General features: G+C 40.1%; 1 protein-coding gene across 3 annotated transcripts in view; it reads right to left on the reverse strand.

Annotated features, from left to right (window-relative positions):
* Nucleotides 1-26,942, reverse strand: part of LOC146556973 (E3 ubiquitin-protein ligase SH3RF3-like) — a 110,501-nt gene that overhangs the window by 13,711 nt on the left and 69,848 nt on the right. For all 3 annotated transcript variants that reach the window (XM_085248572.1, XM_085248570.1, XM_085248569.1), the window contains exons 2-8: nt 26,203-26,478; nt 22,155-22,250; nt 13,316-13,624; nt 12,608-12,723; nt 9,796-9,966; nt 5,345-5,619; nt 1,239-1,564 (exon numbers count right to left, since the gene is read on the reverse strand). In XM_085248572.1, the coding sequence (XP_085104698.1) occupies nt 1,239-1,564; nt 5,345-5,619; nt 9,796-9,966; nt 12,608-12,723; nt 13,316-13,624; nt 22,155-22,250; nt 26,203-26,478 (1,569 nt within the window). The remainder of the gene's footprint in view (nt 1-1,238; nt 1,565-5,344; nt 5,620-9,795; nt 9,967-12,607; nt 12,724-13,315; nt 13,625-22,154; nt 22,251-26,202; nt 26,479-26,942) is intronic.

A 26,942-nucleotide genomic window follows, 5' to 3' on the forward strand; every position in this document is an offset into this window, starting at 1 on the left:
GTCTAGGTTCTACTGCGCCTCTGGTCCTATATCAGCTGGGATAGGCTCCAGGCCCCCTAAGAAAACTGTAAATTGGTTAAGTTGTTAAGAGAAGACCATAGTGTGTATAATTTTAGTGATAAAAGGCAGCATTCTTTAAAATCATAATGAAATAAAGGATGTCATAAATAGCCATTTTAAATGAATTACAGGTAGTTGTAATATATTTATTAGTATGTGGAACACAAACTCCTAACAAAAAATGAGAGGCATTTCATCTATGAGTGTGACAGTGTCAACAAGGCCTCTGCCTGCTGTTCCATAGTCAATGAGCTGTTTGTCAGCTAGCCACGTAGTTAGATTAGCTGTCCCAGACAGTGAAGCCAACAGTGAGGCAAATGGAGCTGAGACAGATGTGAGCTTTCGGTGCCATCATTCACTGTCAAAGCAGCCCGACTTAACATCCACAGCTTTAACGCTGCGGTTCTTATAACATATAGGATGGCACTCAGCGTTTGTGCCAGCTGCCTGGGTGAATGACACTTACCGAGGAAGAGGACATACACAGCACAGATTTCACACCTACTTAGCTGTGACAGGTGAAAGACAAAACACATTTTCTCCTCGCGTGGTGTGAACATTAATTAAACTATATGTGATGAGTATTAATAGGAGGAGTATAATGTCTGGAGACATAAAAGTAGAAGTGGCACCAATTACTTGTTCCCTCAGTTACTATCCGTGTAAATGAGAAGAGCTGGGCGGTCTGAAATGAGGGAATTTAGGTGCAGGCAAAATACGCAAACTGACAGATGAGTTTTGCCATGTTGAATTTCCAGCCGTGAAAAACGATTCTGTGAACATTTTCATTAATAATTTTGGCAATTCTGGTATATTTTTCTGTGTTCATGTCCATAGATCTGAAATATTCTTGCCCTGATATAAATACAGTCATTTATAGTTATTTTATGATTAAGAGGTGTGACTTTCATTTCTCATAGAACCTAATTCCCACAAAACAGTTCAGTTTTGTGATTATATATGTGAAGAAAATAATGAAAGCCATATTGGAATGTAAGACATCCAATTATTCCATTAGAGGAAAAGTCCTTGTGGCTGTAATTTCACAAAATCCAATAATTTTTTTTCAAAATCTGATGGCAAATGTTTGTACAAAAAGACAAATATTGAAGCAAGCTAATAATATTTGCTCTCTGCTGCAAAGTGTCTTCAGAATTATCAGCGAGAATGAGCCTCACCTTCTCTGCTTTGGGCGCGAGGACGCCTTGGGCTGTGGTGTGTGAGGGGCCCGGCGATGGCGGTTGCAGTGGACTGGCTGACTCTCCGTTGAGGAGCACCGCGGACACGTTCGGAGGCGTGAGGCAGGAGAGAGGGGAGGAGAGGGGGAGGATGGGGCGCGAAGCCGGGGAAGAGAGGGGCGAGGGCCCTAAGCTGGGTCCCGGAGATACCATGGAGAGAGGACGACCCGATTGGCCAGGGCAGCGCGACGGGGAGGAGCTCTGAGAACGAAGGGGAGATATGGCCACCGTGGGGCGTTCCGGGCTTGCAGCAGAGGGACTGTGGACTGGAAGACACAAAGATGCAGTGTGGATTAGTATAAATGAGCGGCCTTCACTGACTGCAGCCGTCACTCGGTATTAGGCCCTGGAGGGAACAAATCAGTGGTTTGACATTGAGTCTCACTGAATAATCACTTAATATTGCAGGAGAGGGCTGGTTTTAAAATTGTGTCTCGGAAATAATAGGTCTGCCTGTATCTGTAAGCAGTTAGCATCATTATTACTTTCAAAGTCATCTTAGCTTGTTTAAGATGTACCCGTGCTACCTCACCCCTCTGTCTCCTGATACTCCTCATATACTGGCTAACACTAAATTACTTGATACACTATTGTGTCCAAGGCTCTGGTGCAATTTGCACAGGATAGAAAACATAGACACAGTACAGTCAGCCGATTGTCAACACCCATGTTGGTGCAAATATGCAAAGAAGTTGTAACCACTTTAGTTCCTACATGAGAAGTCTTCCAAACCTGCAAGTTTATAATGTCTGTTTAGAAACCAACTTGTCCAACAGCTAAGATAATAGTCATTATAATGCATTACTTCATGCATTTATAATTGTATTAATTAAATTTATAATGTAGGAAATGCAATTTAACACTATTAGGGCTGAGTTTGTTTCTCGTGAGAATAAAAGTGCACAAATATACAATTCCAAGACAACATTCAGGCAAGCACGTGAGTGTGTTTGTGTATGCATGTGCACGCACAAATGGACACATATGGTTGCTAGCCACCTGCTCTTCTACACTGCAGAACAGAGGCAGAAATCCACAGAGAGGTGTACCGGTCATGTGAAAAACCCCAAAATGCCAGAGCTATGCGCATACTTTCTTTTGTAATTGAGAACAGATGCGTGTGTGTGCATGTTCGTGTGCGTGCGTGCGTTTGTGTGCGCATATATGCGAGAGGGAGCGCAAGAGAGGGAGAGAAAAACAGAGCGAAAGGAGAAGCTCTGTCATTACGCCTCCATAAAACAAAAAGCACAGTGATGTCATTCAGCTGTGTGTTTTGTGAGTCTGTGTGTTCACTTGTGTGTACGTATGTACGTGGGAGTGCTCGTGTGTGTATGTGTGTTATTCTTGGCTGTCTCCTCACAGTGTGTACTCTTTAGCTTCCCAAATGAAACACTCACCATTATTTTCTCAAAGGGAGAAAGCAAAGATTAAAAGAGAAATCAAGGCTGATGTGTCGTATGGACACTGCTGTCTGTTTGTGTGTGTGTGTGTGTTTCTGGGAACTGTGTATAAGGGTGCTTCTGGCAAAAGCAGTAACACTGCATGATCAGAGTGCTTAGAAATGTCTGTGTTGTGTGCAGAAGTCCAGTGTCTTTATGTGTGAGTGCATGTAGTAACACTGACATTGTGCTAAATTATCCAGCTGAGGTACAATGTGTTCTTGTACAGCCTCTCTGAACATAAACTCCCATCTTTAGTGTTGTTCCTTAAGGTTTATGGGGTAAAATGCAATGATTGAGTGTATGTGTATGATGCACATTAAATAATGTCCCACGGTCACAAGTTTTTTCTAAATTTAACAAAAATGTTTTAGTGTCTATATTTAGGTTTTGCTGCTTTACTGAGGACTGCAACCGGTTGCAATCAACATGCTGCAGATACAGACAATATGATTGTTGGAAATGCATTATATTTACCCCACAGCATACCCTCTGGGCCATTTTATTAGGTATACCTATTCAGCTGCTTGTTATCTAATCTGGCAATCACGTGCAGGCAAATCAGTGCATTTAGGCTTGTAGACGTGGCAAAAACAACCTGATGAAGTTCAAACTGAACATCCAAATGGGGAAGAAAGGTGATTTAAGAGACTCTCAACCAAACTCCCTGAGAGAAACTATCCAGTGAGGGGTGGTTTTGCAGGTGCCAGAGATCAGACAAGCAAGACCAGATGGCTTCAAGACGACAGGATAGCAACAGTAACTCAACAAACTACAGGTTTCAACCAAGGTATACAGAAGAGCATCTCAGAAGGCACAACATGGCAAACCTTGAAACAGAATACTTTCAAGCAAAAGACCAGAGAGGGGCATCATTCAAACCCCACAGACTACTAGGATGACATGTCCTTCCTTCTGATTGGCTGCTTTCAGCGGGATAATGTGCCACGTCACAGAGCTTACATAATTTCAAACAGATTTCTTGAACATGACAACGGGTTAACTGTACTCAAATGGCATCTCCAGACACAATTTGTCATTCCAATACAGCACTTTGAGACAGGGTGAAACAGGAGATTCACACCAAGTCTGTCCAGTCGACAAATCTGCAGCAAGTGTGTGATGCTTTCATGTCAATGTGGACCAAAATCTCACCTTGTTGAAGCTATGCCACGAAGAACTGAGTTCGTTCTAAAGGCAAAGGGGGAACCAACCTAATACTCGCAAGGCATACCTAATAAAGATGATGAGCGTATTTTATGAATGTATTAAAGCGAAGCAGGGTTATAAAAAGAAACCTTGGTTATCATGTTGACTAATAAAAAATTCACCAGCTGTTAAATCAGGGTTTTTCTCTGTCTGGTTTGGGAAAACCTGGGTGGATATGTGCACTTTGTTCATCATTAGTGCACAACTGCTTGCCAGCACAATATACTTTAAAAGCCAAGTGTGCACATACCTTTGGATATTTTGTCTATGTGAACAATACTAACTGGGTTTCATTTATTTAGGCACATTTTTCTTGTTTGCTTTTATTTAGCTGCTACCAAAAACAATCAGCACATGACTAACAACATGGAAGAAGCTGAAGATTAAAGAGGTTACTTGTAAAACTGCATATGGTAGCTACTTGAATTAATGACTGTTCAATATTCTGTAATCAAAGACTACGGGGCAACAATGCTATAGCACCCCAAATAATCTGGACTTGGCTCCTTTAAGGCTGGAGGCTGCTGAGCAGTTTTACTGAAGCACATTAAAACTGTAAAAATACTGCACATCCCCGTATGATTTCTTTTTACTGAATATTTCTTTGCAGCAAAGATCCAGTCATCTGTCATTTAAAGAGGCTTTAATGTTTCCCCTTCTCCTGCGGAAAACCTTATTCTTTGTTTCTCAGAAGTATACGTCAATTTTGGAATAACTGATTTATCATCAAAGTAAAATCTTTTACCAATCATAGAACATACTGCCTGTGTCAGTTTGTTAGTCAGACCTTTGCGTTTTGCTAACTCTGAATTTGAAACTAACAGTCCTATTAGCCTGAAATCTGTAATGCTGCAAAGTAAAGTTTTTAAAGCATATTACAAAAACCCATGCATGATATTTTTCAGGATCTCCTTTGCTGTTACCCTGCATTAAAGAAAAATATACATGCGATTAAAGCAATACATCTATGTGATACTCTAGGTAACTGAAAAAAAAAAGACTTTTTCTCTGTGTCACAACATCCCACCTGGATGCAGTAGCCTTAACCTGGCCTGGCAGGCTAGGCTCAGTACAGCTGCTTTTACGAAATGAAGGGGAACGACACTGTTATGCTCTCTTCCGTGCTGTATATAGACCTTTTTCTGGCTTATAAATTGTTCCATAATGAAGAAAGGTGGTTTAGAATAGAATAGAAGAGAATAGAATAGAATAGAACAGCTCTTGTCATTATGACAAGCTAACAAAAGCACAAGAAAACAGATATGATAGTCTACTTTAATTGTTATATTTGGGTTTAGTACATTAAAATCCAATTAGTAATTTTTTCTCACAAGAGGAAAACTTGTGCAAAACTTTTGACCAAGTAGAAATATATAGATTTAAAATGTTTCTGCTCACCCAGCTGCATTGAGGTGCGTGCTTGGTTGGTATGCTGGCTGGAGCGCAGGCAGTTTTTCAGCTGGGCGGCAGCAGTTTGTGGCGAAGAGGCGGGACTGATGCTGTTAACAGCGTTGGCTGAGTTTACCAGTGGGGTGCCAGGACGGGACGAAGAGGGCCCCGGGGATCCTGGAGACGAGGGGTCTAAGATTTTACTTGCCACCTGACTGCAGCCACTTCCTCCTCCTGGGCTGGACAAACACGAGCTCCGAGTAGCACCAACTCCAAATGGAGCCCTTCAACGAAAAAAGGTGAAAGCGATATAGACTTTTTATTAAATTTATTTTATCATTTAATTACAACTGTTTTCTACTGTACTTGTGACCATTAACATTTACTGCTCTGAAAACATCAGTCTCTTTCAATACAGTGACTTTTCTTCTAGTGCCACATTAAGATTCATTTCAGTGGTTTAGAGTAAAAACTGTTGAACATATTGCCTTGAAATTTGATGTACCACTGGCCCCTGACAGTCCTCTTCTGTTTATTTGCTCAGTAACTCAAATACCCATTTAATGCTAAGTAGCAAATCGGAGCTTGAAAACCTACACTTTAATGTGGTCAACTCCAGCTGTGTATTCATCTCAAGCTGACGTGAGAAAGTAGCTTTACAATCCAAGACCAGAAACCATCTCCATGTATAAAAATAAGATGGAGATAGCTTCTGGTTTGAAAAGTAAAGCCAGTGTGGAAGGGCCCTAAACATACAACCATTGCAAAGGAAAATCTGATTGGACAGATTTACCCAATGATATATTAGTTTAGTTAACATCCTTTTTATGGTCTCTAGCTATAGTCTTCTTTAACACAGCATGGTGTTTGCATTGTAAGTTAGCCATATTTAAAGTAAAAACAGAAAAAAAATGAGGGATAAGTCTTTAAAAATGGCTACCCCAGTCCTTACCAACCTGCAGCAACTCTGGGAACTAATTCTGGCCTTCTGGTGAACGATAAATGCAACTAGTTAAGAGATAACAGATTTGCCCTTTTTACTAATTTATCACGGTTAATTGCCATATTATCAGAAATTAATTGCATTCAAATGCAAATGTGATCCCATTCAGATTTAAACTGATAGACTGGTAGCAGATTGATAGTGAATGCAGTTTTATCTTATTGCATCAAAGTCACTTTAAAGACAGCAGCTGACTACAAGTGGTTGCAGACCTGGTCCCTTTCTTTGAAGCAACCATTTCAAAGGCAACAAGACTTTAAGTTCATTGCACGCAGTCACAGTAATTTAGTCATGCTGCGGTCTCTAACCACTGCTTTCCCTAGTGAGACCGTAGCACAATGGGGAATATAACTGAAAAAACAAACATCATATCATACTTAATAAGCGACCGAGACAATAAACTCATCAGGAGTTATGTTAAATGTTAATTATGAGCCAGTACTGAATCCAAAATTAAAATTTGCAAGCTTCCCTGTCAGTACTATTACCCTCTGTCAAAGTGAAAAATTCCAGTACTATTATCTGACCGGTGGATCAGCACGAGAAAGTGTCCTGCTGTAACATATATGGCGTTGCAGACTGCTCATGTTTCTGTCTGCAGAGTGCTGAATGGCAGAACAGTGAGCTGAACATTATTGACGCAGCGGTATTCACACACTTATGGTTGCCCATCGACTTCCCGTCAGACACATACAGAGTTATGGCTTTCTCTCCCTGTGTGTGTTTTTGCCAAAAGAAACTGCAAAGTTATCCACTGTTTCTTCGACACACTAAATTCAACTGCTTAAAGTGTGTGCTGGGTTTAACTCAGGTCTTTTAGCAGGCGTTTTTGGCCTTACTTATGAGTAAGTTTGAAGATTTCATACAAAAGAGGATTTTTTTCCCCCCAGTATGAGTTCAAGATCGGAAATGAATCCAGCAACACAACAATCAAAAGGCTTCTTGGGAGTCTTATGTTTAATCACATGCATTTGTTATGTATACTCACGGTTTGCATTAACCAGGATAATGAATTCCACAACAAATATGCAAATATTCAAAGTGAAATTTAAATTTGCCAGTATGGGCCACCTGTGTAGCTCTAAAATAAACATGCATTTATGTGTTTGATCAAGTCAGTGTGTTTCTGTGTGCATATCTTTGGCAGCTTCTCATTATCATACTGAGAAATTTCTGAGCTGCACTGCAGACAAAGGGGGGTGGGGGGTAGGGGGGGGGTGTAAGGAGGGAGGAAGGCAGAGAGGGAGAGAGTATGCTTGCGTAAAAATAACAAATTGCCTCTCATTTGATTACTCGCCCATCCTGTCTTTCTCTCTTTCTCTCTTCTTGGGATTGCATAATTGCAAAATGTGAAGCAGCCATTCATATCCACTGGAGAAGGACACCTGCTGTTTTTGCACCCGTTTCATGTCTTTGTATCATTTTCTTTTGCTTTCTCTTCCTTCTTCTCTCTCCTGCTCCTCCTCCTCCTCACTCTGTCAATTTCTCTTTCAGCCATCTTCTGTTTGAATTTCTTTCCATAATTCACGCCCTTCTTCACCTTTTCCTTTGTCAAACCCATTCTATTCCCTTTCAACCGTTTTCTTCTCCTCTCACATTTTGCTTCCCTCCATTCGCTTTCCCTGTTTATCCTGCATAGCCTCATCATGCTCTCCAGCTTCTCATTACCTTCCTCTCTCTCATTTTTTTGGCTCTCTTTTCTTCCATTACTGTTACTGTGCCTTGCTTTCATTTTCTTCTCTCCTTTTTCTTGACTGCATCATGGAGCGGAATACAGATGAGATATAAAGCAACTGAAAACATTTTAATGCATATGGGAATAATGAGGGTAATTAAGTTGCAAAATATTTCAGCACACCATTTTTACTGGTTTATTTGTTTTGGACAGCTACGAGAAGTAGCTGTACTACTAAGTAACGACGAGGATGGTAATTATAATAATGACGACAGTCGCAATGATCTACGGTGAGGCTGCGGAAGCCAAACACTAGAACGGCAGAGCCAGTAGTGTCGGACTGGTTAAATTTTATGATGTATTTAATTTAATCTTCATGTAACAACATTGAATTGATTAAGAATGGATTAGATCAAGATTAAGACATTTTTGCACTACACTTTGTTTCTTCTTGTCTTCACAGCAATATACAGTTTCGCTCCTAGCAATGGCTTCCCAGATCATACTTCTGGTAAATGTGCTGGCTCGACCTAATCATTTTGGTGGTTTTTGTAGCCACGTTGGAGATAATATGCACAGATTGCACCTTTCTCCAACTAAAGCCCCCCAAAATTACCTTTTTGGGTGTGCCTTTGTGACGAGAGGCAGCCTGAGTGCAGAAAAACACATGTGCAATTGCCATGCCATAATACCGGGCAAATTGCACATTTCAGTCTGCAACTAAGTAATGACTGCAAAAAAATTACACAGTAAATTACAACAACTATGTTGATGCTACCATTCACATTGCCTTTGTGAGAGGACAAAATTGGGGTGTGCGTCTGATTTGATTGCAATGCTGGGTACATTAAAAAAAATAAGAGGGCAAAAAGGCTTTAACAGGGCATAAAGAGATTAAAAATTTAACTCATGTGCCCTCTGCTTATACTGTGGAGAAATTCAGTTGAACTTACTTGTCCATCTTCGGTGAACGAGATTAACTGTACTCTAAGCTTCATCACCACAGCTGATATGATTGGCAGTCATAATAAGAGCTAGTGGAATTCTCTAAAAGCTAAGGTGCTTTAATTGTACCTTTATTACTTCTTTAAGGCCCAGCATAACTAAGACTAATTCAAAAATCAAACATAATGCACCATTTGGGTGTTCGTGAAAACAAGCCATCACCAGGTAAATGACCACTTTTACCAATATGTTGAACCCACAAGTGCACTATAAACTTTATGCTGTCATAAAATCTGCTTGTTAAGTAATTGTTGTCTTGTATGCAGCTCTTTGTACTGTGGATTTAGAAAAGATTATAGGCTCTATTAAATTGATGAAAGTGAAGTTGATGTAGCACAGCATAAGATACTTTTATTGCCTTTTACTTCAGTCACAGAAGCTGAAAGCCTTGCCTTAATAAAGGCTAGACTTCAAATGGATTTTCCACTCAGCAGGAAGAGAAAATATAAATGGACACAAGGGTGAGTATCAAGTCTCGATGTGACAACCATTTCATTTCACTTTACTGTTTTGCTTTTCAGCTTTGGTAATGAAGTAAAAATGCTCAGTGTGGGGTCCCAGTTTATTTAGCTTACATCAAACAACAAGGTAAGAACACCCGGGGTGGGTATCTCTGTTATCTGTCTTCAGAACACTGTAGTTTTACCACAGCAGACAAGTGGATGGATGGACACATCTCAACAACATCTGTCATTGCATAACTAAGTTGCCAAGTGTTCATGCAGTGGTAGTTCTTTCACTATTTAACCACATGCATGCAGTACTTTCCGCTCTCACCTGGACACAGGAGTGACATAGTTTCCCGGGAAGACGCCAGAGGCAGCAGTTCTCAGTGACGTGCCTTTGAACCATCCGTCTTGACACTTCTCTGTCACCCGATACATCTCCCCTTTTCTAAGCTCCAGCTCGTCAGCCTTCTGGGGTTTGTAGGCATATAATGCCAGGTATCTGAGAAAGAAAAGTGACAAGCTGCATTGCAAAAGCGAGTCATATAATAACAATATTTAACTCTAAAGGAAATCTTGAACAACTGTTCACCTAATTATAAACTCCCACTGGACATCTTCTTCTTAAAGCATGCATGTGGATTACTCCGAGTGAACAGCAGCAATTCAATCTTTTAATAAGGCAGTGCTGTTTGGTCCTTCCACTATAAATCCCCTGTTTTTGCTGTATATTTCATGTCTGTGTATTACTGTCTCCTTTAGAAATAGAGGGAAGGAGTGGGACTGCAAACACGAACAGTTGTCAACTACTGGTTTAAGTGAGACTATGATTATCACCCTAACACTGCAAATAAATATATACATGTACAGCATGTATAATGTTTTACTCCAAAAGTTGATTCTGTTCATCTGGATGTAGCGTTTTCAGTGGGAGAAACATTTCATCACTCATCCAAGTGACTTCTTCAGTCTCAGCTGACTGCAGGTTTCCCCAGTCTTATAAATAGTGCATTTTATGAAGGAACTGAACTCCCAGCCCATTGTTCCTTCAGTGGTGCTAGTTTCAGTTAGTTATGTAAATGCATCGTCAATGTTTTACCTTTACTTATCCACTAATGTGTCTAAGAATTAATTCTGTAATGCAGTTGTACAGTTGTTGAATACTAAATAAGAAAGAATATATTTAGACAGATCTTACAATAGCTTCAATTTACTGTTATGACAATTTGAACTATAAGACAACAAAAACACTGTTAAAAAAAAGAAAACATCAAAAGACGTAACACCTTTTTTGCATACTTCCTATTTTTACAGGACACTTTTTTTCTGTCTGAAGGACCAGTGTGACCACTAGAGGTGAATGGTACACTTTGCCATACGTGTCTTGGTTTATGTGTTTACACACACATTTATTGATCAGTGTAGTATTTTGAAATGTCCTAAATGTGACTGTATATTGAGTTTTGTGGGTTCTACAACTACTACATATACATGATATCCCGGTACCGGTGCTGGAGTGCACTCATAGTTGTGTGGTGCCAGATTCCAACAGAAGACGATAATACCAGAAAGTAAACAAGTACTATATATGCTGCCTTCCCGTTTCCATGGTAACAGATGTAGGGACTGTCTTCAGTCTCCCCATGGCAACAGGAACAGTTGCCAGGTCAAGAGGAAAACGTCCGACCTCATCAGTAGTATGAACTCACTCCGGATGCACGTGTGCATATTGTGTGTGTGTTTGTGTGTGTGCGTGAGAGAGCGCACGTCTGAGTGTGTACCTACTACTTGGAAAGTGATATTATTAAATCTGACAATGTTGCTGTATTTGGCTCACATCCTGCAGGAAGGACACCGGTTAATAGTAAACAGCACACACACAGGCCATCGCACACACGCGCATACACACACGCGAACTTCTACTTCTATACAAGTGAAGATCTTCACTGGTGTAATGTTGTTCTTGGCACAAATGTATGGGTTTCTTTTTTAACACAATGTCTTTGTTATTTGTTTGAAGAATGATTTATAGTAATAATAAAACAAACAAGCAGATACAAATAAATCCTACAAAATAATACAATAAAAAAAACAAAACCCCTAAATGTCCCAATTCCCAAACACTGACACTTTAAAAGTTATACCAAAGTAAACACTTTTGCTGTGGTTTACACTAAATAGTCAGTTTTTCTGTTCGAGCCCAAAGCTTTAGAAATTCAAACTTTTACAAATCTCTTTTTTTTTACCCTGAAAAAATAACGCTATTATCTTTTTGTAATTTGAAAGAATATTGAGTTTCATTAATGTCTGTCCATTGTTATTATACCATAGTTCTAATTCTAACCTTGTATGGCGCGCAGACTAAGCAAGTGTCCTCACTTTCCAAAAATATCCACACCCTCAAGGTCTCACTCTCAAAATTGGTCCATGCAGCAATGGAAGCACAAGAGAACAATCACATGCTCACCTTGAAGAGACCTTTATTTTCCTAGTTAATTTGTTTGTAGGTTAGTTATGTGGTAAAACTAGGTTAGCAGTGGCACTTCCCCAGGACTGCTGACCACCTAAATTTTCCAAAGGATTCAATGTAGTTTTTTGTGTTTGTGTAAAGCTAAAGTCTCCAACTGCAGCAATAAATTACTTTATCATGCACATCCTAATGCATAACACCTCTTTTTATGTTGCAATGCATGCAATGTTAGTGTGATAGTCATAGTCTCACTTTTTATGTCATAATCTTTATGACAGAAATCTTTTTTGTGTGCATCTCTCATCCCTCTTAACATGGTCATTTTAATGAAATAACAAAAACCTGTACAGTAAAATGCTGTTAAGAGCCTTGTTACGAAACACTGACGTAAGCATCGCACAAGTGAGGAAATAGCATAACAGAGGTGCAATTTTCCTGTCTGGGGAGAATTTCATCATTGACCAGTGGAGGAGCGAATGTGCAGAGGTGGTGGAACACGGCCAATATCTCAGAGCACAACAAAGGAAATATTTTTAACGCTGCCAACAGGCGGCTTGTGAAATCAAGCTTGGATCTGAGTCGCACGTATGCTGTGATAAACAGAATGGGCAGGTGGAAAAAAGAGAAAAGAAAGTCACAGCTGGGTGAACTCACAGCACTGAGGCATACTCACATGTTGAGTGGGAGCTGAACCTTGGCATGGGCCAGCAGCTCAGAGGTTATGGATGCCACTTTGGGGGGCACCAGCACCCCTGCCGAGGAGGGAGAGGGACCTGGGGGAGACGCATCCTAAAGAAATGCAGAAAGATATACAATGAAAATGCCTACAACCCACATGCAGATTTACAGTATACATGCTGGGTATTATTCACAGAATACAAACTGAACCCACGTCTAAATACAACCAGAGGCAGTATTTGCAAGAGCAATGCGTCTCTAGTGAAATGCTGTAAATAAGAGGAATGATTTTATTTACATGGAACTGGACGAGTAGGTGATTGGGGAATAAGTTATTAAATCTAGAGTAACAGAGTGACTGAAGTGAACTCTGGTTTGTGAAATGCAAGCAATGCCTTAGAGGTGAAACCAAGGAATCAGCAGGGGCAATACACTGGCTGATATTAGTTCCCCGCAGATATATTACATGCCAAGCAACGTATTTGTTGACTGCTGTTTAACTAGAAAATGCACAAAAAATCCAAGTGATTTTCACTATACACTTTTTAAATACAAAACAAGCATAGTACTTGTACATAATGGGGCCACATTACATCTAATCAAGTATTTTCTTATGCTCAAACAAACTGATTTTCCCTGATATAAAAGATCTGCTGCGTTCTGTAATTATGGGGTCTGTGTACATCACAGCGTTCGCATGCACCTGGATGCGTGCAGCCGCTCTGGGGTCAGAGGAGCTGATGAGGACTGGGTGGGAGATCTCCATGCTGTGTCTGTTGTTGAGCTGGGCAGCCCTCTGGCTGACGGATAGAGCGGTAAACGAATGGCGCTTCTTGGCGTTCTTCTTTCCTTCGCCTCTCCGATGGCCAAAGCCGTTTCCATTAGACGGGGACGCGCTTGGGGAGGGCCCAGAAGAGCAGGGGCCCAACGGGGCCGGCTCAGAGCTCGGACCCGGTGCATTAGCTGGTATAGGTTTGTCAATCTCCATCAACTGCTTGGCTGTTTCATTTAACTGCGAGGAGAGCAGAGGAGAGGAGAGGGGGAGGGAACTATGAGAGAGAAGACGTTCAGGTGTTCGATTTCAGACCTGAGTGGTTCAAGTACATCTCCAGTACATTCAAGTGTGTTTGTGTGGCTCTCTTGCTGCTTGTTCTTGCTGGCAGCTTTTCAGACCAGCAGCACAAGAATGATCACTTACAACAGCAGGTCTGGTGAGACTCCCTCTGTGTAACACTTTGACAGTAGCTCAAACACACAGATACTCAAATAACCCACAGAAAGGTGAGCATTCACTTTGCTTGCCAGAGTTTACTCCTTTTCTTCTCACCAATAGATGGTCTTGTACATGTTTCAAACATTTATTTACAGAGTATTTCCAGGAAAAACATTTTTTTGGGGGGGGAAGACACAATCAGCCTGATTCACTAAACAGGGGACTGACCTGCAGAGTGTGGGGGCCACCTCCAAATAGCGCTCATAGGTGTCGTTAGCTGGGTGATTTACAAAAGCTGTGTTGTTTTCTAAACAGGTGCAGTCGGCTCATTTCAATATAAAGCACAAAAAATGAGACATGCTGCTTTTTGGTGTTAAATATTGGAACAATTAGCAGGAAATTATGTGCACAGTAAATCACTTACTTTGCTCTATTGATTTAAATATTATCCTCCCTATAATTTGCACCTTGAAAAAGGAATTCCCAGAAATACGTATACAACACGGTTAGTGGCATAACCCCAGTTTCCACCTCTTACACGCAATCTTGACACTGCACTCTTTTGTAAATACCATTTTTCTGTTGTTTTGGTAAAACATCCTCTTAAGACATGGCAAAAATGAATGAATCCAAAGCCTCATTAACTGGGTGATTAAAAAAAAGGTTGGCTCTGTGACTCTAACATCTGGTCAGAGCTCTGGATTTTAATAATGTGTCAATTTTATTTATTCATTTTTTTCAACCAGAAATCGATGAGAAAGAAACACCTACTTTATTTTTTTTAACTTTAAGGTAGAAGAGCTCACACTATCGGTGCAGGTTGTGGTCTGTTTACAGACAGTGTGATTTACCGGCAGAGGAGAAGATGCATCATTTTGTTGAGGTAAAGAAGGAAAATAATTCGAAAAAAATAAGCCAATAAATTACGAGTGCAAAGTATCAAATTCCAGGTTCCCTTACAGCTGATAAATAATTTTACTTATTAAATCCTGATTTATAACAGTTACACATGCGATACACTATATAATAGAAGTATTAGACGTCTAAATTATGGATCGCTGTGCTGGGAAAAAGCACCAGTATAGGAGGTAAAAGCACCTCTGTAAATCTAATCAATCTTGATTATTTGTGGTCAGGCACTGACCTGCAACAAGAAGTTTGTTGGTGTAGTCCTGATCATTGCCGTTTCCTACTGTACTCAGTATGCATCATATTATCAAGGAAAGAGCAAAATGTGTTTATCAACATAAAAAAGTAGTGAAAATATGAGAATGAGTGTTCCATAGAAATTGAATTATGTTATGTTATTATCTGTAATACTTACCAAGCGTTGGAAAACCCCCTATATGAACTAATCTGATTGTGTTTTCTGTGGACGTGAGCACATATTTGATTGCAAATGGGATTACTGAAAGGAACAATTTGTATTTTTTGACCACTATGGAGCTCTGAGGTAGTTTAAGCTGGCAGTGAAGTTGTTTTACTGTCACACGTTGCTTGTACAATCCAATTAGTCATCCAAGCAATCATTACAAGAACCTGCCGCTCATTAATTCTTCTTACTCCGGTGCTTACGCTGCTTCTCTTTGTTACTGAAGTATCTGTTGCTTGCAATTCAACCTCCCTTCGCCTCACTCAGACAGAAACCCTGCAGCTTTTACATAAATACTATATACGCATTATGACCTGAGTATTTCACTTTTGTTACCTCAGTGAAAGTCTAACATTTCCGCTTCACATTTTTCTTCAGTGTTAAGCAAGGGTCTTTAAAGTGCTGCCTGCAGGCCAATGGCAGCCCATTGTTACATGCTGTGCAGCCTGCAAGCATGCCAAAGAAAGACTGTACATGTACATGTAGTTCATCGGCACTTCATGCCAAATTAAGGTATGACTTGGCACAGAACAAGACCAAAGGAACAACTCCTTTCAATTTTAACTCTTGTATTCTAGTCATCAAAGCAGACTGAATATTTATAAGTTTGAAATATACAGCTGGGCTCAGAAATATCTATGAAGCAGTGAGTTTCTAACAATAAATGTCTGAACAGAGAGATGACATATAAGCTAACGCATCTGATACATTAACAGACACCATCAACTTTGGCATCCTCCAACAAATTCCCTGAGCAACCCCTGGAGAGATATGTGTGGTATATAAGTGTGTGTGTGTTGGAGAGAGAGACTCAGACAAAGTGTGTACAGGGCCGCCCTGTCTGGGTTCAGTGTTGGTGATGTTGCATTTCCATTTTAATAGATATGCTAATCAAAGCCAAATCATATGCTAATGAGCATGATGGATTGATGCTGCAGATATAACTCAGTTTGCTCTCATGAGGTTGACTAGAGGACACACACACACACACACACAGTCAGGAATTCATCCAACACTTTCACTAAGTGACTTACACAAACACATTCCAGTTACTGTCTGTGAATGCAACAACTGGACGGATACACAGACGCACATACATTTTCAGCTGTTCCACTGAAAATGGCGCATTAAATGACAGAGGGTGCATGTCGGTGTGTGTGTCTGTGCGTGTTTGAGTGAAAGTGACAGAGCCAGAGAAAAGAGAGCGAAGTTTTGATAGGCGCAGTTCTTCATTTGGTGCTTTTGGCTGAATGAAATCTCCAAGGTCATCTATTATGTGTTGAGCTAACTGTAACGTGTACCTTTTGGAGAGTCAGTTCCTCTCTAGGGGTAATACTGAGACTCGAGCTGATGAGCTGATATCTGCACTGCGAAAGGGTAAGCCAGCAGGACACTTGCATGTACTAGCACAAGCACACACACACACACACACACACACGCAGAGAACTGGTGGCAGACATGTGCCAACTTCCTTTTGCTGCAGGGATACATAAAAGTGGAAACTCTCCACAACAAAAACAGAACAAAACAAAGGAAGTCCCAATATGTCTCCCGTTACCATCATTAAACTTAAATCAGTCATTGTCATTTAGCACAAACTTATGCACACTGAGCTCACATCTACCTGAAACCACATCAGCTCCTTCAGCTCCTGCTGCAAACTTACACAACACAGACCAGCCCGCTCATTATATATCCACTCAAAGTCATGTCGGGTACAGTATATTCAAATGCAAAGCATATCTACTCCTTTACATCATCCACCCTACTGTTCTCAAACATTTAACCCCCCCAAAAAACCCAGGCACATCCAATAAATCCACCCAAACTTACCGAATCAAACGAATCACAAATTTAACGATACATTTCCTGCAGTCAGTAAAATTAGATAGTTTCTGTCCTCTTGTTTTAATTCTCTTTTCAATACAGTTGAGATTAGAAATAGAGACGTGGTGATGCAAACTCTTGCATAAGCTCTGAAAGACCTACAGACATTATCAGATAACACGTATATAATGAAAAATGAATTATTTTGGCATGGCTCTTAACACGTGAAATGTACTGACATGAAAAGATTAGAGCACCCGGCTCTGCACGGCTTCCCATGCAATTAAATGAATAGTTTAAAAGAATAGTGTCAAAAAATAACACCCTTTCCCTTTAGGGGAGATCTACTAATGCAGAGGGCCCCAACAAAAAACTCAAAGCTTTCTGGCAAAAAAAATGTTGATACAACTTTTGGTGCAAATTGGTGCAACATCAACCAGCAATGCAAGTGATCTGGAAGTGGTATTTACTTCATATCCAGTAGGGCTGCCACGATTTGTCGACTAGTCACGATTACGTCGACTATCAAAATCGTCGACGACTGATTTAATAGTCGACGCGTCGTTTGAAACTTTGTACGATCACAAAAGACGCAGGAATAAGTGGCAGGATTTAAGAGTGTAATAACGGACTGAAACAGAAGATGGCAGCATTGCATGTACAAGGATGTCAGCTACCGTTAAACCCCGAAGAAGAAGAAGAAGAAGAAGAAGCAGCTGTGTCCCAGAATTCATAGCGCGGCCCAGCGCAGTTTCCAACAATGGCGGCAGCTAGTTAGTTTTAATGTTACTCTTATTATTCTTTCTGGGTCACAAAATAAACGTTTAACATATTTTCAGGCGAGAATGTAGCTGTGCAAACCTCAAATATCTGCTCAGTTTATCAAGACACCGCATATTTTCAAAAGCGCTCCGACGTTTTCGGAGACATCTGTTACCCACTAGCTCGTTAGCGAGCCGGGGGCTAGGCTCACTAGCGCCGTGAGAACACCGGACTCCCCGCAAATCGTTTTCAAACCCACCGCAGTCTTTCGCTACTCAGGTTAAATATATATGAGTCACTTAGATAACTTAAAATGTTATTGTTTGGCTTTTTTTTTTAGTATTTTATTTGTTCCTGAGTAAATCGGTTTGTCTGAGATTAAAGTTATAGTTTTTACACAGCTGAATAAACGTCAAGCAGACAGCTGATTATCAGAAGTGTGAGATGCTCCAGAATATACTCCAGTGTCCTGTTATATTTTAGATAGCAAGGAGTTTATTAATCTTCACCGAAACAATCTGCAAATTGTCTTTATTTTTAGTTAGCACAGACCTTAAACACTTAAAGCTGTAAGCTAATGATAGTTATATAAGAGCAGATGCTGCTGGTGCAATAAGCTGTACGTTTTACGTCTAATGGATGATGATCTGATTAGTCGACTAATCGCAAAAATAATCGGTTACTAGTCGACTATCAAAATAATCGTTTGTGGCAGCCCTAATATCCAGTAGGGCAGACACACAGGGATCTTAGTATACTAAGTCAGCTCATGTCTGGCATTAGAATCTATCTCCGCACTGTTCTTGAGTAACCTATGATTGAACCTCACCTTCCCGCCTCTGTATGTGAAAACACAAGCATATTATTTCTGTTTGTCAAGCTCAAATAACAGAGTCACGCACAGGTCAACATTTGCAAATGCACACTCTATCTGTATAGTATAACAGACTTCAAGAACCAACCTCTTACCCACAATTATTTCCAAGCAAATCTAAACCAGCTGTGACCCTTTAATACAAGTACCCGAGATATTAAACACATCCACCTCAAACCGCTTCATTTTTACTAAACACTTTGATGACACCATTTTTAATTCACTCTAAGCTTCTTTTTAAAAAAATCTGCTTTCTGTTATCACAAAAAGTTACCACAAATCCCAGTAATATCTGTTAGAACCCAACAATATGATCTAAATGGGCTGTAATTTTTTCTTGAGCAAGCGGCCAACAGCCTTATGCAAAAACAAATAGCTAATGACAAGCTGTGGGTAATCAAGCAAGTGCAGGACTCTGCCAGACGCACTGCTGCTTTGCACCTGCAGTAGGCACGCCACTTGAGTAGAAGGTCCTTTTAAGTGGCTCGCAATGATGTAGCAACTGCAAAAACAATTTGCCCATATGTGGCTCACCCCACCTCTCAATGAGGTCTGAGTGATGGGATGTTATTGCATCTTTGTTGCATTAAAATCTGGAGCTGTCTACTTATGATTGGATCACTCAAAATTTATGTTAATACCTGGTCTGAACAGGGCCACAGATCGGCAGAGGCTCCAGCTGGGTCCTCCTTATTGGCTTTTAAATGATGACACACACATGCGCGTGCGCACGCACACACATCAAGCACTCACACGTCTGCTCGCACGTCGTCAACATGCCCCTGCACCCCCACTGTGTGAGAGTGATGGAGAGGCCTAAATTATTGATGCATCTCGATCTAATAGGAACCCCTGTGCGTCTGGGTGCGTGTGTGTGTGTGTGTGTGTATCCCAACACGACTCAGCCTATGGCTTAATCACCATCACCTAAGAGAGTCCTTTTCTAGAGTTGTTAGCTAATTTCAAGGACATTGTGTGTGTGAGATTGTGTGGCCAAGAGTACAAGCATGAGTAGGCTGCAAACCCAGACATAGAGAAAAAATGAAAAATTATTCAGAGAGCAGTATGATTAAAGTTTAGAGAAAAAACACACCACTGATTTCATATACACATGTATATGGATCCTGATTGTAACACATGTGCTGTGTTGTACTACTAAGTGTTTTATATAATATGTGCTTTATTCAGCAAGAAAAAGCAATATAATGTATAAAAGCAGCATATAGGATGACTCCATCCTACAGCGACTTGCCTCTAATCTGTGCATTAAAAATCTGCTTTGACTTTATAAAGAAGACAATGCAGCTACTACACTGCAGCTGAACTCCTGGCACTCCCGCTGTTTTGAAAATCACACACACAAAAGCTCTTTGTAGTGTGGGTGAATCTCCTGACATTTCTGAAGACTTCATCATTTGTTTTGGACAGGTCATGCGAGAATCAGCGTTTTTACAAATTTGTGGTGTCGTAGAGATAAAAAATTGCAAACACACTTGCTTCGGAACTGTTATTTTAATCCAAACCAGAGTTCTGAATCCTTTTTAATTTTACAGCACAAAGGCCCACAAAGGCATTGGACATGTCATGCAATACCATGCTGAAAAAGACGGATAAACAACAGAGCGATGCTTTTAAGTTTCTTTGAATTTAGTACACTGAATGAATGGTTATTAATACAGAAAGAGAGAAAACAGAAGTCCTTGTTTGTGCCCCCAACTGATTTGTACCTAACATAACAGAAACTCTAGGTACGCTTCACACAGGAACATCGAGGTACCTTTGACTTAGTCTACATTTTGGATTCTCTGGTTCGCTCTCGCTTTTTATCACTTAAGTTCCACTGTGTCACACTGTGTAGATTGTCATCCATGCCTTCATTTAATCACATCTGGATTACTGTTTACTTGTCTAAGCAAGGCTTCCTTTGAACGTCTCCAAGTTGTTCCAACGCCGCTGCAAGCCTTCTGACTAAGCCTTCTGACTAAGTCTTCTAAATACTCACATATCACACTGTTGCTAAATCAGTTGCTCTGGCTCCCCATCAACTTCAGACTTCACTTTAAGTGAAAATGACTTGACTTTTATAGCTCTGCGTGGACAAACACTGCCATACAACAGTGAACTTTTACATCCATACATCCCCAGCAGGTCCCTGAGGTCATGTGATCAGGACCTGCTGGCTATACAGCGTACGTGACTGTGAAATAAAGGAGACAGAGCTTATGCAACAGTGGCGCCACCGAACTCTGGAACGCTCTCGCTCTGAGTCTGAGATCTGTGGACTTGGTGATCTCTTTTAAAAGGCAGCTAAAAACTCTGCCTGTTTTTCAGCTTTGTTTTTGGCTAACACTTTAGTCTTAGGTTTTTATTATTGTTGTTGGAAAGCACTTATTCATCTTGAAAGGTGCTATATCAATAAAATTTTACTAACTTGTTTAAAAAAAGACATTAAGTAGAAATGAATGGATGTTTTCAGAAAGTACTTGGATTTCTTTAAACTTTGGTGGTTTTTACGCAAATATTTTAATTGTCTGGCCCAGTAAGTCTCTTGTGGTCGAGCTAAAATAAGGCCGACTGCCTTGCCTGAGAGGAAAGGGTCACTGCAAATCAATACAAAGCTGTGGTGGCGCAGCCCCTCACTAAGACACTTAAATTTGTCACCCGTCTGAAAGTGGTCAAGCCTTAACATCCTGATATGGAAGCATAATGTGGAATCTCAATGCGGAAACAGCATGATTAATGGAGAATAATGAACACACAATATGCCTCCTTTCAGAGTGAAATCCCAGCGTTAATTAATATTAATGCTGGAGGCTTTACAACATTTCATTAATCAGCCAAGAACATGTAGCCATCTCCTCTCACATCCTAACTTTAGAGTGAGCACACACTCCGTGTGTCCCTGCTCGCTGCACTTATGGTAGTGAGGTTATTAAAACCAAAGAAAATAAATAATAGATTACTCATTACCACTGGCAGTGAATTTCGACAAGAGATATGCTTTCACTAAGTACAGAGAACAAAGTGCAGCTGTGCTAAAGAAGAATAGAGTTAATGACTACAGTAGTAGCAGTACCTTTGGTAAAATTTATAACTGAATCGGAATGCAATTTAGTTGAAACCTACTTGGTATCAAGAAACAATAATTTAGTAAAGGTGAACATATTCAGCTTTTTTACTGGCGACTATACTGATTTATCCTCCGCTCGCTAACAAATCTGAACCAGTCAACTTCTTTCTTTAACATGGAAAGCTTCTACTTGTCAGTTTTCGGCACATTCCACAGTAGAAACAGCGTTTTATCACTCTTTCAGTGGACACATGCAAAACTAACTTTTGAAGCCTTCATCAAGTGTTTGATAAAAGGAGATCGCATTTTCTTCCTCTTCTCTTAAAAGTAGCAATGTGGCAATGACAATAGATGTGACAGTGGATGTTTTGCTACAGCATCATCGACACTTCTGCAGTGGGTTTGTGTTTGTATGCCATTTTACCTCCACATAAAGAATTGGGAAGATGCCAATCTTGTCTCCCAGCATGCCTTCTGCCCAGTTCTCATCTACTCGCCTGATTACTGTCAGCACCTCATCCTGGGGAGAGAGGAAATGAGTGAAGCTACAAACACACTCAAGTATACACCGTATACCACACTTCCAGAACAATAGACATTTAACTACTTTTGATATGCTTATTAGTTTATTTGTTCTGCCTTTGCATATAAAGCGTTTATGCATAATGACGTGACTTTTTTTAAAACATGGGCTGCTTATGAAAGCATGATCAAATTATTCCAAGTGATGCCTTGCTACCTTGTTGAGGTCCCTGAAAATATATTTAATAAATGGCAAATCAACATTTTTCAAGGCTGTTTATGTTTATGTTGGAACGGCAACTCAGGACTGATACAATTCCAGCACGACACACTGGCATCCTTGCAAGCCACTGCATATTAACTACAAACTGTAACCCTTTTCAGTGACTGCAAGCAGGCTACTGAATTCAAATTACTTGAGCTGCTCCCATTTCAAATGTAAAATGCGAGCTAAAAATGAGCTAAATATGACACTCTGCAGAAATATTTAAAATGACTGCCTTAGGGCAAAGTTAAGGTGAATACTGATGCATCTGTTTTTCCTTTTTTTCTACATCTGCGTGCCCAACCCAAACCAACTTTACATCGATCAACAATCGTGTATATAACAACAAAAACCAACAATTTGATGTCAGTTTACATACTGGTTACCAGTAAATATGTACCTTTGTGTACACTTCCATCTCTACATTGTGCATATGATATAATATCACATGTAATATAATAAATATATGATGTTTTTCCCTCTGCTTCTCCTCTCCTCACATAAAGGTCTTGGTTAGACCATTATGGGATGGCAGTGATAATGCCAGCAAATGACTCTGTATTAGTCATACTGAGTAATTACCTCTCACACTGAGAAAACAATATCACACACACTGGTTCTGCATGACAACACGCATACAGAACTCCACGGGGGCACGTGTCTCTGTGTGAATTATGGTCTTGCATGATTTTTAGTTGTTAACCTGTTGAATAGTTTAACCCTAAAAATCATAATAATGTGATGCCCCAGCATTATCTGTTCTCCTGGATGCAGAGAGCGGTGTGTCGGAAACAACGTGTGTACACTTTACATTACCGTGATAGGTCTTAAGACGCCCACACTAGACTGAACATTACACTGTAATTTAATAAACTATCTTGTTCTCTTGCTGCAGACACATTTAGAGTGCAAAGACAGAGTGGAGGTGTCGAGCCTTCAGTCCTAGCACAAATGAGGCCTGTGTAACAGCGGGAAAAAAATGATAAGCTCAGAGGAACACAACATTACGGAGAATACAAATTACTGTTTACACCAAGCCCGACCTGGACGTGCACTGCTCAAGGACTGAGTGCCTTCTCTCATTTCCATCCTATTCAAAGTATAATTTGAGTGATATTTTTGACATCGGCTACTCAGATTATCTACCTCTTATATGATAAAGGTCATTAAGATCAGTAAGACTGACACAGAAAATGTACCCACGCTTGTACAATTTAATTCCCAAAATACAGAAAGCTGCGGACAGCAAGTCCCGAGGATAGTTAATGCCAGTTCTACGTGTATTTGAGCTTAACGGTATTATAAGATAGAGACATCATTACTGGCAGCAACATGATGCCCAACCAATTAACAATCTGCTTGGCCACAAAGAGCAGAAATACACGTTTTTTTTCTTGCACTTCCAGTTCACACTTCCTGTCTTTTGTAAAAGCACCATTTTTTTCCTGCACTCATGATGACGCACAACCACAAGCGCATTAGAAGTACTGGAGAGTAGAATGTAATAGACATTTTGACACTCCAATCACAGATCCACGAGCAAAAAAGAGCCCATGCTACACAGCTGGTTAGGATCCAGGCACTGTTGGGAGTAATGCCTTACAGAGCAACACGTTATTGTAATCAGGTTAGAGTTTTCAGTACAATAGTAGTGTACCATGTTACCGTAGTAAATTTGGCAATTATATTACAGTCTTAATTACAGTTGAAACCAAGCACACCATTGTTTTTCTTGTGACATTACCAATAAGTTCGATGTGTCACATGGCCCTCTTCCTATTGAAAAAACAAAAGTTGTATCCAAGATGGCCGACTTCTAAATGGCCACCATCGTCACCACCCATCTTGAGGAGTTTTCCCCCTCACATATACTAATCTGCCACAAACAGGACTTTAATATCACCAACCATTCCCATTTTATTACGGTGTATCCATATAAATGGCCCACCCTGTATAATACTGGACTTATTTTTCTACGAAGGTTTGAACTTTGAGAGAAAAGTGTGAAAATGTTCATGCCTGTCTGAGAAAAGTGTATAAAGTGTGTAGTGAGGGGTTTTACAGCCTTAAAACACATTGTAAAAAATAAAGCTGACTACTTCGCGGATTTCACCTATTGCGGGTTATTTTTAGAACGTAACTCCTGTGAAAAACGAGGGACCACTATACTATTATTTTATTGAAGAAAAGGAGCGTGTTTGTAAAGTGCAAACAACGCCCAGGACAGAAAATCCATTACCTTGCTAACCCAATTTCTGCACAGACAGCATGCTAACACAAAGCTAGCCAAGAACCCAGAGTGATGGTACAGCTAAGCTATGCTGAGCCCAGCAGCCAGAGCCTGAACTTCAACAGTCTCTTTGTAAAGGTTTTCTTTGCTTTGTGTTGTCAGCTTTTTGTTTAAATGTAAACACTAAAGAACAATCTTTTGTGTCCTCATTGAGACATAAAGCATTTGTGTTGGTGTGTAGAACTGTAGCCTGGAGTTTATACTGTTAGCTGGTAATTATGTAACAGTGAATTTCAGATAATTTTATGGAGTAATGAGAAAGTAATGTGACATCTACATTTTTACATATAAGAGAAAGTTAGGTAGGGTTATGTAGCAAAATTCCTGAAATAGCCCATCCCAATTTTGCAATGCAGACACAAAGCACATATCTGCTTCAATAGAAAGGCAATAGTGTCCTCCAGGTGGTTGTTCCTCTCTGGCCTTTGCTTTGGAAAATACTTTTAATATTAATTTCACATCAAACAAACCAAAACCCCACAATGGATTTTACTCCATGCAAATCCACATGAAAAAGAATAGATTAGACTCCACCAGTAAATAAATAGTGGTATTTTAGTGGAGTTTTTGAGTATAATCATGGTGTAAATGCTGTCTTGGCATTAAAACAGAAGAATATTAATTGAAGATGGGCATAGAGAGTATCAGTTGCCAGAACTTTCATTTCCACCCCCAAAAAAGAGTGAGTGTTAAAATTCAACTTCAGCCAAATCCTCGAGGAGACTGGTAATGATTGCAGTGCAGCAACTCCCCGCTACTTGTCTGCTGTCTCCATAGTAGAAAACCTCATAACAAACACAATACACAATCACTTACACTGATGAAAACATCAGCTGTAAAATTAAAAAAAAGTGGTGTAAACTGTTAAAATGAGAGAGAACAAAGTAAAACATGAAACTGCAACTACAGTCGCTTTAAATACCAGCACCTTCAAGTAACACACTACCGCAAATAGTAATACTTATTCTGGTTTTCCGCTCAGACAGATCACATGACTTTATAACAGTAACAAAGGCATTCGTTTTCTAAGTCAAACAATTAGATTTCATGAACAGCACTGATCTTATCAGAGACAGCAGACTATTTTGTTATCTGTGGACTCCACTGAGGAGAGCATGCACTTGTTTCTCTGTTTGAAGATGTTCCAGTTTACATTCTGTGAACCAATCTGTAGAGCAGGGTCTGAGCTAATAAATTATTAGTGCCCTACAAAGAACCAGCCTGGTTTAACACTACAGATAAGTGTTTTCTCCTGCTACAGTATTTATGCTGTTGTAAATTCTGAACACATCAGTCCTTCGGATCTTTTTACTGATTTAAGCATGCAGCCTTTTTTTAAATGTTATTCTGTGTCGGATATTAAAAAAGCATGTGTATACTATGAGTGTGTGCTACCTTGCTGAAGGCCAGACAGTCTTTATCCTGGTCCTTGTCTTTGACCTCAAAGTCATACAATGCTTTGCCCTGGGGTGGAGTTTGGCTCAGGGGACGCAGCAGCTGGATGTAACTAGCAGGCAAGAAACCATGACAACCATTGAGCTCGCCGTGGTACCAGTTGTCATCCACCTTGCGTCGCAGGATGATGATGTCACCTTTGGAAAACTGGAGGTCGCCCGGTTCCTTGCCCTCATAAGAATAGAGGGCTTTGCCGCAAGGTAGCGCTGGGATATTCTGTGAAGCATACACACAGAAGCACTTAATATCAGAAGAAATTTATAACGTTTTAGAAGGGCATCAATAAAAAGCATTAAGGAAAGGGGTGGATGGCATGTGCTATTCGGGTGCTTTTTCATGTTAAATACTACATTTTTGTGTCTCTTCAGGTTTTTAAAAACCCTTCCAATAAATCTTAGAAGATAAATTCTGTAATATACACTCTGAAATCATAACCTACATGATGAAGGGGTCAAAACAGAAGCTAAAAGGATTAGATTAGAGCACTTGGTTGCTGGTGTTTTGAAATGATTTGCATTTTTCTCTTATATTTCAATATGAAGAATGCTCTCCAGTACAGCAGGAGTTATTAATATAAAAGGTTCGACGGCAGGTGTTCTTTTGACATAAACATCTTACACAGAGCAGCTTTAAGAGCTTTTTTTACATCTCTACAGAAGACTAAAAGCATTTCTGTTTAA

The sequence above is a fragment of the Mchenga conophoros genome, linkage group LG16 (genome assembly GCF_057382185.1).
Source record: "Mchenga conophoros isolate Kocher_MC1m ecotype Shallow Benthic linkage group LG16, M_conophoros_male_GT1.1, whole genome shotgun sequence".
In the NCBI taxonomy this organism is placed as follows: Eukaryota; Metazoa; Chordata; class Actinopteri; order Cichliformes; family Cichlidae; genus Mchenga; species Mchenga conophoros.